An 11756-nucleotide genomic window follows, 5' to 3' on the forward strand; every position below is an offset into this window, starting at 1 on the left:
TTGGATATATATTTTTTTAGTTTATAAGACTTGTTTTAGGTTCACTTCAATTAATGACATTAGATAAGTATTAAACTTTAGGCTTGTTCTAGATTTAGAAGTTTGCATATTTAGTGACACTGTGCACTTGTCGCATTAACATAACATACAAGTAACACTATCACAATACAATAACACCATAGGATTTTTCACACTTATTGAGTCATTGTTTTTTTACCTCTTGTGTCACCTTCTCCTCCCCTTCCCGGATTACAGAGATTTGCAATTCATAGGTTTGTGAGGGGCGGGTGTGTATGACCTTTATATAGAGATACAATATTCACATGGTCAAGGTGATCTCTGACATTGCAGTCCAAGAAACATAAAGAATAGCCAGAAGACTGGAGGTTGGGACTAGGACTATTCTATAGAATAGCACTTAACTGAGAATTGTGGATTTATCACAGGAATCATAACAAGTATTCATGGGACAGTTTATGGGACAGATTTGTTAGCAGAGAAATTGAAGAATACCAGGCTGCTTCACATAGGTTGCAAGAGACTTTCAAGATGGATGCTGTTCTGGTCTGTTTCTTTATCCTGCTGTTTATTTGCCCTGTAACCCTTTTACATTTGGGTTTGAAGGAAGGAAAGCCTCCTATTAGAACGTCTGGATCTGGGGTGGTCTCCGAGGCCATCCAGAAACTGCAAGAAGTGTTTGCGTTCGGGGACCTGCCTCACAATATCACATCCGTCAAAAAGCCTCCTCATTTTATGCTGGAACTGTATAGTCGAGTGGCAGAACCTGATGGAAGCACCAGGGCCCCTGGACTACTGAAGGGCAATGTGGTGAGAAGCTTTGAGAACAAAGGTAAGGAACATTTTAATTTCAGAGTTACTAAATGATTAATAATACTAATTTGAACTATTATTAAATCTTGTATTTTATTGGATAAACATTTGGTTTCGGTATCATATGCAGAAATGCAAGATCAACTGCTCCATAGGGAAGTGATGGCTAACCTTGACACTCCAGCTGTTGTTGAACTAAACATCCCAGCACACTGTTTGCTATTTTACTATTTGGCCATGCTAAAACTGATGCAAGGTATGCTGGGATGTGTAGTTCAACAACAGCTGGAGTGTCAAGGTTAGCCATCACTGCCATAGGGCATACTACATACCAAGGTTACGATTTCTTACAGGAGCATCAGAAAAGTAAAATTGCTTTAAAAGCTCATTGTCCGAAGTGGACCTAGTACTCTGTATGTGGTCATGTTTGGTAGTTCAAACATATTGGTTAGAAATCCAGTCTTCTATTAATAACACTCTTAATATTTATTTTAAGAGTAATCTAGTTTGGGCTTTTTGGAACTATTACAACCCATCTGACTCTAATAAACCAGCTATAGATGTGAGATTTTTAGTGCCCTAAAATAGCAGCTGCAGCCAAAAAAACTAATTTGTCTAAATGAATTCAATCCGAACCCAACTCTATTCACTAAATGCTGCCTTGTCTAGTTTATATGTATCAAATGGACTGAAATTGTGTATATATATATATATATATATATATATATATATATATATATATATATATATATATATATATATATGTATGTATATATATAGCTGTTTTGTCAAATACTACTAAAGATAAAATTTGTAATACTGTTCACATAACAATATGGTATAATATGTCGATGTTGACTACTGGTTCTACCCAGTTATAACATTTAATTTCCATATCTGTCTGCGTATCTCTAATAAATATATTTAAGAAAAAATAATACTAATATGACTATGGTCCTGATAGGACAGTGGTTCTCAAACTCGGTTCTCAGTATCAATGAGTAATGAGAACACCTGTGCACCTGCTAGGAAAATATAAGCTGTTTGGGGTCTTGAGGACCAATTTTGAGAACCACTGGTTTAGGAGGGTTATTCAAACCTGTTCACTTGGCTGCTAAATTTCAGAGCCAAGTGAAGAGTATCACCCACTCTTTGCAAGCCTGCAAATTGCTGTGTAAAGCTTGCAAAAATATTGCAGCCCTGCAATTAGCAACAAATCCATAAGCAAGCCACTCACCAGAGTGTGCAGTCTGTGCATAGCCCTAGACTTACTTGGTGGCTGCGATAGAAGCAGGCTGATCGAGGCCAGAGCTCACATCACATGACTTCCCTTTAAAAGCTTGGGTGCTCCAACGTTTTCCCTGCCACTCCCATGAAACAGCTGATTACCACTATTAAACACCCGCTTACTGTCAATCATCTTGTGTATGGTCAGCTATAAAAAGTAGAATGATTTTATCACAGGATGGCCTCGCGCATGGGCACTATGAGTCGTCTGCATGCGCAGTCGTTCAATTATCGCCCAGCCGGCAAATTCATAGAAGCCCGATCAAGTCTGAATAACTCCCAAGGACACAAATGACATCATGAATATTTACCAGTGGCGTATCTGTAATGGGGGCAGTGTGCACTGGTTCATATGGTCTCCAGAGTCCCAGGGGGCCCACACCACGCACACTGCACCCATTTTGGTAATACTTTCCCTCCTTAGTCTAGTGGCAGCAGCAGGAGTGCTGCAGAAATCACTGGAAAAATGACATGGCAGCCATTTTTTTATTTGGCAATCTGTGCATGCGCAGTGGAGTCTGGTTGCTTTAGTTCTCAGACTCCACAACGCAATGGAGGTTCGCGCATGCGTGGTAGGGCCTGAGCACTAGAGTTCTCAGACCCTAATGTTCCCAGCAGAAAGGAAGGGGCCCAGCCTAGGAGGCTGCACATGGGACTCCTCCTCTCTTGAGACACCATTGTTACTAATGCTTTACACCAGGCATGTCCAACGTTGGCCCTCCAGATGTTTTGAAACTACACATCCCAGCATGCTTTGCAATAGTTTTAGCATTCTCTAATAGCAAAACTGTGGCAAAGCATGCTGGGATTTGTAGTTTCACAACATCTGGAGGGCCAACGTTGGACATGCCTGCTTTACACTTTCATTACATACAAGTAACTCCCCCAGTAATGGGAAAGGGCCTTCTCATTTGGACCTAGGGCCTAATTCAGCCCTTAAAATAACTCCCCCAAATCTAACTCTCTCAGCGCATGTTATATTTGCCCCACCTGCAGAGCAGCATAGTTTTGCCCATTTGCAAACAAAATTTACCCTGCGATCAGGTCTGAATTAGGCCCTTAGATACCTATATATTCCAATCCTGTACACCTTGTACATTTATTTAACTTACATGAGACAATTAGATCTATACTAACATTTAACCCTGGAATGTTTAGCCATTAATTAAACCCTGGTTGTCCAAATAAACTTATCCTTACGATTTTAACTACAGTCAATGTGCTTTTATTTACCAGGTGATATACATTGTATATACATAGCAAACACATTCAGCTGGGCACATTGTGAAGATATATCTAAAGTGCATTTGTTTAAGACTTTGCTGATCTAGTGACAACCATATGTTGTATTTAACGGTCTTTAAATAAGAAACAATGCAGTTAATTAAAATACAATGCATTTAACAAAGTTTTGCTCAGACAATTGAAAATGAGGTCCATGCCTAGAAGACCATTTACCTGATGCATGAGAGTGAATCTTGAATGCGCCCTTCTTCCAGCCTTAAATGAATGAAACACTTGTAGATTGTATTCAACAGAAATATATCTGTACTAAGCTATACATAGTTCAGTAATAGAGATATTGTAACCAATATGTACCGAGCTTTCTCAATTTTCGCCACATGCTAGAATGCTATGCAAGCAGCGAGCTATAAAGCAGTCCTGTAAAATAATACCATAGACCAACATTCCAGTTATTCTCCCTCACACCTGTAATCATTGTTTTCTCCAGTGTTCTCCGATGTAGAAAATCCATTCTTCTACTTCAATATATCATCTGTAAGAAACAGCGAGCGTATGCTGAAGGCTGAGCTCCGGGTGTTTAAGTGGAAGCCTCTGGTTATGGCAGCCAGATACCATTTCTGTAGGGTAAGATGATCTTAGTAAGATCTGATATTCATTTTCAATTATGTTTGGTGTAAATCTGTGAATTATTGCATTACCCATCTGTAAATCTAAAGTCTTTAGTACAAAAGTTTGGCCAGGGGGACAATAACTGGACCCATACATGCTGATGTAAGTTCGATGAACTTTGTTCTACTTAATAAGGAAATTAGCAGATAGAGGTGCTAACTTGTTTTATCTTAACTTCTCTCCATTCATTCATTTCTGATGGATTTGCTATACTCTGCATCACTTAGAGCTTGATATGCCCATTGAAAGCAATGATTTTAATCATTATAAAGATTTCCTCATTTAACAATAGGACAAGAGGTTAAAGGTGGCCATACACATGCAGATTTATCTTCAGATCTAGCTGGTTGGAACAAAAACATGGTTATGGATGAGAGCAAATGACAGTTGACCATTTGCTTGGAAATGCTGGAAAACTGCCAAACTGTCACTCATCCATAACCATGTTTTTGTTCCAACCAGCCAGATCTGAAGATAAATCTTACTAGTGTATGGGCACCTTAACACCCTCACTTTTAAATACATAAGCTTAAACATGTCCAGGAAACCTGGGTGTTAAATGGTCATTTATCATTGGCAGTGTCTGCAACTTTCGATATACAGTACCTCTATACAGTATTTAAAAGATACAATATTCCTTATCTGTTTGCTAGGAAGATACAATATTACTTATCTCTGTACTAGGAAGATACAGTATGGCTTATCTGTGTACTGGGAATATACAATTTTGCTTATCTGTGTACTGGGATGATACAATATCACTTATCTGTGTACTAGGAAGATACAATATTACTTATCTGTTTGCTAGGAAGATACAATATTACTTATCTCTGTACTAGGAAGATACAGTATGGCTTATCTGTGTACTGGGATGATACAATATTACTTATCTGTGTACAAGGAAGATACAATTGTACTTCCTAAGTTTAATTGAACAAGTCAATTGCTGTTGTTTAGATTTCGTTTGCCCTCACTGATTCACGAAGCCAATACGGTATGTCACCAACAAATTTTGGTGATTTAACATATGTGGCTAGAGAATTTTAGAAAACTTCTCTCAAATTTTCCTATACAACTTAGGTATTTTAGGGTAAATCTTTTTTTTTTTTTTTTTTTTTTGTGTGTGTGTTCCTCTGACCTTTATCTCATTCCATTGGTGGTATTCTATTCTAGGTGGATGTGTATGAACTCTTAGACAGTGCTTCAAGACCATGGAGAGGAAACCTAATTTCTTCCCGACTTCTCCCCTTGAATTCACAAGGCTGGGAGATGTTTAATGTTACTCAAACAGTAAGTATCATTACAATACATCTAACTCCTGTAATATTTTAAGATGTTGCGATTCTTTATAGAAGAATGAGTTATATGTCATTTGTAGATAGTGTTTTTATTATTATTGTATGCTTTATTATTCCACCAAATGATTTTTGACACCATACCTCGCAACACTTTTATTTTGAGAGATTTAGGGGGGTATTCAATCTGTGCCAATATTTCCAGACAGGCGAAATATTGTCACTGAGCTATCGACAGTATTGAAGAGTGTCAGATCTATTTTGTCTGAAAAAGCCACGGATTGTCAAATTCAGAACCGTTTTTCGACAATCTGTGGCCGTTTTTCGCAGACTTTCCAATACTCGACAGCGAGAACATTGAATTCTGTCTGACATGTTACTGTCGAATCATGTGAAAACAGCCCGGGATTCTGACTGTCTGGACATTCCCTAGGTTTAGAACCAGGCTTAGCTAATTGTTCTTCAGTGGAAAGGTGTTGTAACCTCTTATTTTTCTCTGTCAGGTTTCCCGATGGGTTGGAGATAATATCACCAATCATGGTTTCCTTATTACTTTCACCTTACCCTCTGGAAATACCCTAGATACAGATATGTTTGGCCCCAGCAAGCACAAGTTGGACAACAAGAGATCTTATCTGGTCCTTTTCAGTGATGATGGCCGGAGAGGAACACCCAACACATTTATACCCCCAACAAACATAAAGGATAGAGGTATGCGATGATTCTAGATCAAGGGTCTTCCATGGCACTTTTGGACAACACCATTTTGCCATGTTGTGACATGGTAACGACAAACTTTTGTGTGACTATGTTCATTAAAATGCACCTTATTTGCATTGCTATTGAATAAGATGCATAAGTAGACTCTGCTGTTTAATGATATACTGCATGCCTATATTCTGTATGTGTCCACAGCTTTATTTGCATATGAAATGCTACAGTGGTTTCCTCAAAAGCACTGTAACGTTCCATTTCATATGCACATAGAATATTGGCATCCCACATATCATGTTAATCGGTTGGTTTTAAAATAAACTACCTTAATCTATCACTACATTGGATTTTTACTTGATTATATCAAATCTATATGTCATTGAAAGAATGAGTAGATCTTTTATTGAAATTAGACAGATTTTTAGTGTTTTAAAATCTTCCATACAATGTCTGCAATAGAAAGCATGTCTTAGGGAAAGCAAATGTCCTAGGGAGCCTAAAAACAAAGTCACCAAAATAACACTGGCTACAAACCCACATTTTCTTTTGGCCTAAAATTAAATATATTTGGACCCTGTGTGCCATATTTGTTCAAATGAGGCGTAAAGCGGTGGATAACCATATAATATCCCTTCTTTATTTTATCAGACAACTCCCTTTCTTCACCTGAAGCATCTTCACTTTTACAACCAGCATCATACCAGTTTGCCCTAAGGGAAGAACATGGCAAGTACCGGAGAGCCCGGGATTTGTATCCTGACAGTCATTCTTCATGCCAGCGTAATCCACTCTATGTGGATTTTGAAGAAATAGGGTGGGCTGGTTGGATTATCTCTCCAAAAGGATACAATGCCTACCACTGTAAGGGCACATGCCTCTTCCCCATGGGGCAAGGCTTGGGGGCCACGAATCATGCTACTGTTCAATCAATTGTTCATGCCCTCAAACTCAACATGGACATTGGTACGCCATGTTGTGTCCCCGATCAGCTCAACTCTATTAATTTACTTTATTTTGATGATGAAGAAAATGTTGTACTAAAACAATACGATGACATGGTGGCTGTAAGCTGTGGCTGCCATTGAACAAAGGATATTATGAATGTAGGATGGAAAATAACAATGTGACATTGGCCAGTCGTCTTTAACAATCATAGAGGTGTAGCTTCACACACATTTTTAAAACTGTGTCCTCAGGGCATATTGTCCAGAAATAGAGAATGCAGAAAATTGCATTGCTTCCTCCTATCATAGCAACCACCTGCTGCCCAGTGAAAGAGAACTGCATGTATATATAATTTATAAACAGATCAATTATTTCATGTTTGTTATACATTATTTGGATCAACAATACAAAGCATATGATATAATAATTTTAAGTTGTGTATTTACTTACGACCTAAATGTACAAGGACTTATTTTGTTATGCATAATTTTGTTTCTCATGTTTTATAAGGACCTTCCTATTACTTAGTTTAAACAATAGAAAACCCATTTCCTCAAGGCGTTGTACACAGGGACATAGCCAAAACGTTGTATGCCCATAGCTATATTTTGAATGTGCCCCTGTCCCAGTGCTTCATGAGAGACACCTATACATAGCAGTTGTTACTTTTTTGCCTTATAAAAGTGCCCTAGTTTATTTTCTGAACCATACAAATTCTTTATGTAATGATATGGCCCTCAGTAGTTCCCTAGTTTACAGTATTTAATAAACCATAGTAGTGCCCTATTCCGCATTATTTCCCATTGTAACAGTGGTACAACTTGTGGGTTGTGGGTCCAGTTGCAAAAATATAATTTGGGCCCTCCCCCTCTACCCAAACCCAAGTTCACAATCTCTCACAGGGAGAGGTGATAAGGAGAGCAGTGTGACGGGGAAAGACAGTGGGTGACAGAAAGAGGATGACACGGTTAGCAGTGGGCCCCTTAGTTCTAAGGGGCCCCTGTGCACTGCACCAATGGTAGTTCCGCCTTTGCATTGTAGGGCTGCCATTACACATTATTTAAAGCAGTACATTATGACATTAAAAACATTGACATTATGACATACAGGGGTCTTTTCATAAAGATTGGAAAATGGCTGATGATAAGATTCAGAACAGATTGGGAAAATTTACTAAGATGTAAATTCTACTTCACATGTGATGTTACAACCAATCAGAATTTACTTCTTATTTATTTAGCACCCTCTAGAACAGGGGTGGCCAAACCAGTCCTAAAGATCTACCAATGGTCCACGTTTTCCATATCCCCTAGCTCTGGGGTAGTCAACCCTAGTCCTCGAGAGCTACCAACAGTGCATGTTTTGCAGGTCTCCTCACAGAATCACAAGTGAGCTAATTAGCTCCATCTGTGGATCTTTTAAAATGTGTCAGTCAGTAATGAGTGCAGCTGTGCAGCAGCTAGGTTGTCTGGAAAATGTGAACTGTTGGTAGCTCTCGAGGGCTAGGGTTGGCTACCACTGCCCTAGCTGGTACACAGCTGTAGTCATTACTAACTGTCACATTTCAAACATGCTGCATTCATTCCTACTATAGATCCACAGGTTGCTTGAAAAACATGAACTGTTGGTAGATCTTGAGGACAGGTTTGGCCACCACTGCTCAAGAAGATAGTAGACAGGATCGGATTGGTTGCCAATAGCAACATCACATGTGAAGTAGAATTCACATCTTAGTAAATTTACCCCATTATATCATACCATTGTTCTGATTTTTAAAGTTGCCGATTTATTTGTATATACTTATCCTTCCATTAAAGCGGTCCAAAAGCTGGTACATTGTGATGCTGGAAAGACATGTGGCCTGTGAAAATACTGTATACTAACCTTGGTATGTTTATGGTTGTATGTGCATGTGTCAGAACACAACCACAGTTGGACATAAGCATCAAACAGAGGTCAGGGGATTGGAAAATTCTTCTTCCTCTCCTGCACCTTGCTGCCGCCTCCTCCTTGCCTTGTACACACACAAAGATTTATCTGTCCAATCTGTCTGGTGGAAACAAAAATATGTAAATGTATATAACCAAATTACACTCATCATTTTCTCCCAAATGCAGAAAAACAGACAAGAACAACTGCTTGGAAAAATTAGTTGTATCAAATTGATTGAGGGCGGGATGTATTAAAATACATCGCCGCCCTTCGCGCCCCCCCCGCCGCGATGCCGCCGCATATGTACTAACATATGCGGCTGGCATCGCGATGCGGTGACGGAGCCCCCCCGCGATACCTGTACTGTGGTCTGCGGGGGGGCTCCGTCACCTCCCAGCCGGCTTCTGCAGCTTTCACGCCGGGGACAGCTAAGCAAGCTGTCCCCGGCGCTTCCTCCTCCCCCTGCAGCCGGAAGGACGTCCGGCTGCGTTGCTAGGGGGAGGAAGGGCTTACCTTCCGGGGTCCAGGAGGACCTGCAAGAAGGTAAGCCCAAGGGAGGGGGGAAAGGGGGGGTCGGCGAGGCGGCGGGGTTGCGGCGACGCGGCGGGTGGCGAAAAGAAGCCCATAGGCTTCTATAGGGTATCGCCACCCAAAGGTGGCGATACCCTGCCCTGCGGTGACGTGGCGAACGGGTTTTAGTACATAGGAAAATGCGGTAAAACGGGGGTTTTACCGCATTTTCCCTTTAGTACATCTCGCCCTTAGACTTTTTTTCTGGCTGACCATTGTCTGTTTTCCAGTGTTTGGGAGCAAATGTTTGATTGTCCTTTGCTCCCATATCTTTCCATGTTCTTGTTCCCACCAAATAGATTGGACAGATAAATCTGCAGGTGTGTATTCAGCTTAAGTCCCAGAGAAGAAGGGGCATATCACAGGTACTTCTCATAGGCAGTGCTGGATTTAGGAAGGGAGGGTTTTGGCCACAGTCAGTGGTGTAACAATAGCCCCGCAGGCCCTGGGGGGAGGTGCTGAGTTAAGGGTGGGCCCCGGGGGTCTGCAGGGCTATTGTTACGGTGCACTGCTCGGGAGCAGCAGCCTGCCTTACCCCTCTCTAATGTGATGCCGCTGCCGGGACCTGCAAATCTTCTTGTCTGCAGTCAGGGTCCCGGCGCTCCTCCTGGCTGCTGCTTGAAAATAACCATAACTCCTTGCAACAGACACTTTTTGAGGATGCTAGAGGAGGCGGCGGCCTCCTCTAGCATCCTCAAAAACAATCTACTGTTACGGGACAATCATTTTGTAATGGTAATTTTCAAGCAGCAGCCAGGAGGAGCGCCGGAACCCGGACTGCAGACAAGAAGATTTGCAGGTCCCGGCAGCGGCATCATATTAGAGAGGGGTAAGGCAGGCTGCTGCTCCCGAGCAGTGCACCGTAACAATAGCCCCGCAGACCCCCGGGGCCCACCCTTAACTCAGCACCTTTTGCTTGATGCTGTCCCTTCAATCATGCATGCCAATCCCTGGGCCCATCTAGGACCCCTCTGTGTTGGCCCATCTGACTTTACAGTATTTGGTACATGCCAAATAGATTGCATTCAGTGAAGGGGTACAATAATCGAAAATCTATAAAACTCAATAGAACTTATAAAGGATTGAAATGGATAGATTTCTGCTTGTTTAACCCTTTAATTAAATGTGATCTGTTTAAGTATTAGCAGTTAGTGACCCATAACATTCTCCAGGGCTGGTGTTGGCCTGTAGACTGGAGAGTGTAAAATGGACACGGAGGACAGGGAGAGGAGTAGTAATCAGACAGCCATCTTTTCTGCTCATCTCACCTCAGCAGGCTCTATACACCATCCTGAGATGGCAGATGATTTAAAGAAGTGAAACGGAATGCTCAGCTTTCCATACTTCTATGAATAGCTTTCCTTATACTTATGTATGGGGAAATTATGGCATCTCTGATCAGGGTCACAGCTGGAGAAATCTCAGCTTTCCTAAAGTTGGGAGGTATGATATTATACCACACAATAGTGCCTCCATTTCATATTGTGCCACATTACAGTGCACCAGTTCATATTATGTAACATTATACTGTCCTCCAGTTGATTTTATGCCACATTACAAGGAGCAGGTCCAGGGGCATTACTAGATATATTGCAGGCCCGAAGTTTGTAAGGGCCCCTTTGTGAAAAATACCACCCAATAGTGAAAAATCTATGACACTTAACTCTGACCCCTTCAAGTTCTGGGTCCCATAGCAGCTGTACTCACCTATGATAGATAAACCCTTGGCTTGTACACATGCATTCAATTCAGATTCCCACAAACTTCTACATGTACTTCTCTGTGGATAGGCCAATGTTGTCTGTAGTGATCAATGCTCAAGAGACAATATAATTGCGTGTTATGGGAGTGGTCACGGCAAAGAACACAATTTTATTGTCATTTTGTTTTCTACTGTCCATGTGTATGAGCCCAGTGTTCTGTTACAAAATACTTTTATGTAGTCTTTTTACACTTCCTAGAAGTATAGTAGCCAATATTAAACTTTTGGTTTTACCTGTATTTTTAACCTGTATCTACTGTAAGCCAGCTGGCATTTATTTCAGTTAGCGCTTTGCTAGATCCAAGCCCCATATCACTCATAAATCAATTTAGCTTACAAATGAGGCTATTCAATGAGCTGAACCAATCAACATAACAGGATTTGCATTTCCTCAGAAAAGCACAACTTCACACTAATATACAAAAAAGGCTTTGATTAACTAATGAGCTAAATAAGAAATTAACTAATTAGAGCCGTAATACTTTAACCCCTTCCCGACGGGGCGT

The 11756-nt window shown here is 40.8% G+C and overlaps 1 protein-coding gene across 1 annotated transcript; it reads left to right on the forward strand.

Moving 5' to 3' along the window:
- The first annotated feature begins 549 nt into the window (after window positions 1-549).
- On the forward strand, window positions 550-7126 carry LOC146009593 (bone morphogenetic protein 2-A-like). The gene is made up of 5 exons (XM_083150041.1): window positions 550-850; window positions 3851-3987; window positions 5206-5322; window positions 5831-6038; window positions 6690-7126. The coding sequence occupies exons 1-5, from the start codon at window positions 550-552 to the stop codon at window positions 7124-7126; spliced, it is 1200 nt and encodes a 399-aa protein (XP_083006167.1).
- The last annotated feature ends 4630 nt before the right edge of the window (window positions 7127-11756 follow it).

This window comes from Crinia signifera, chromosome 6 (assembly GCF_055691185.1).
Source record: "Crinia signifera chromosome 6, ASM5569118v1, whole genome shotgun sequence".
Lineage (NCBI taxonomy): Eukaryota > Metazoa > Chordata > Amphibia > Anura > Myobatrachidae > Crinia > Crinia signifera.

Excerpts from the sequence above, each read along its gene's own strand:
- LOC146009593 (XM_083150041.1), top strand. The coding sequence starts at position 550 with ATGGATGCTGTTCTGGTCTGTTTCTTTATCCTGCTGTTTATTTGCCCT. Across the intron at positions 851-3,850 it reads GAGAAGCTTTGAGAACAAAG|TGTTCTCCGATGTAGAAAAT; the intron begins GTAAGGAACATT and ends TGTTTTCTCCAG. Across the intron at positions 3,988-5,205 it reads CCAGATACCATTTCTGTAGG|GTGGATGTGTATGAACTCTT; the intron begins GTAAGATGATCT and ends ATTCTATTCTAG.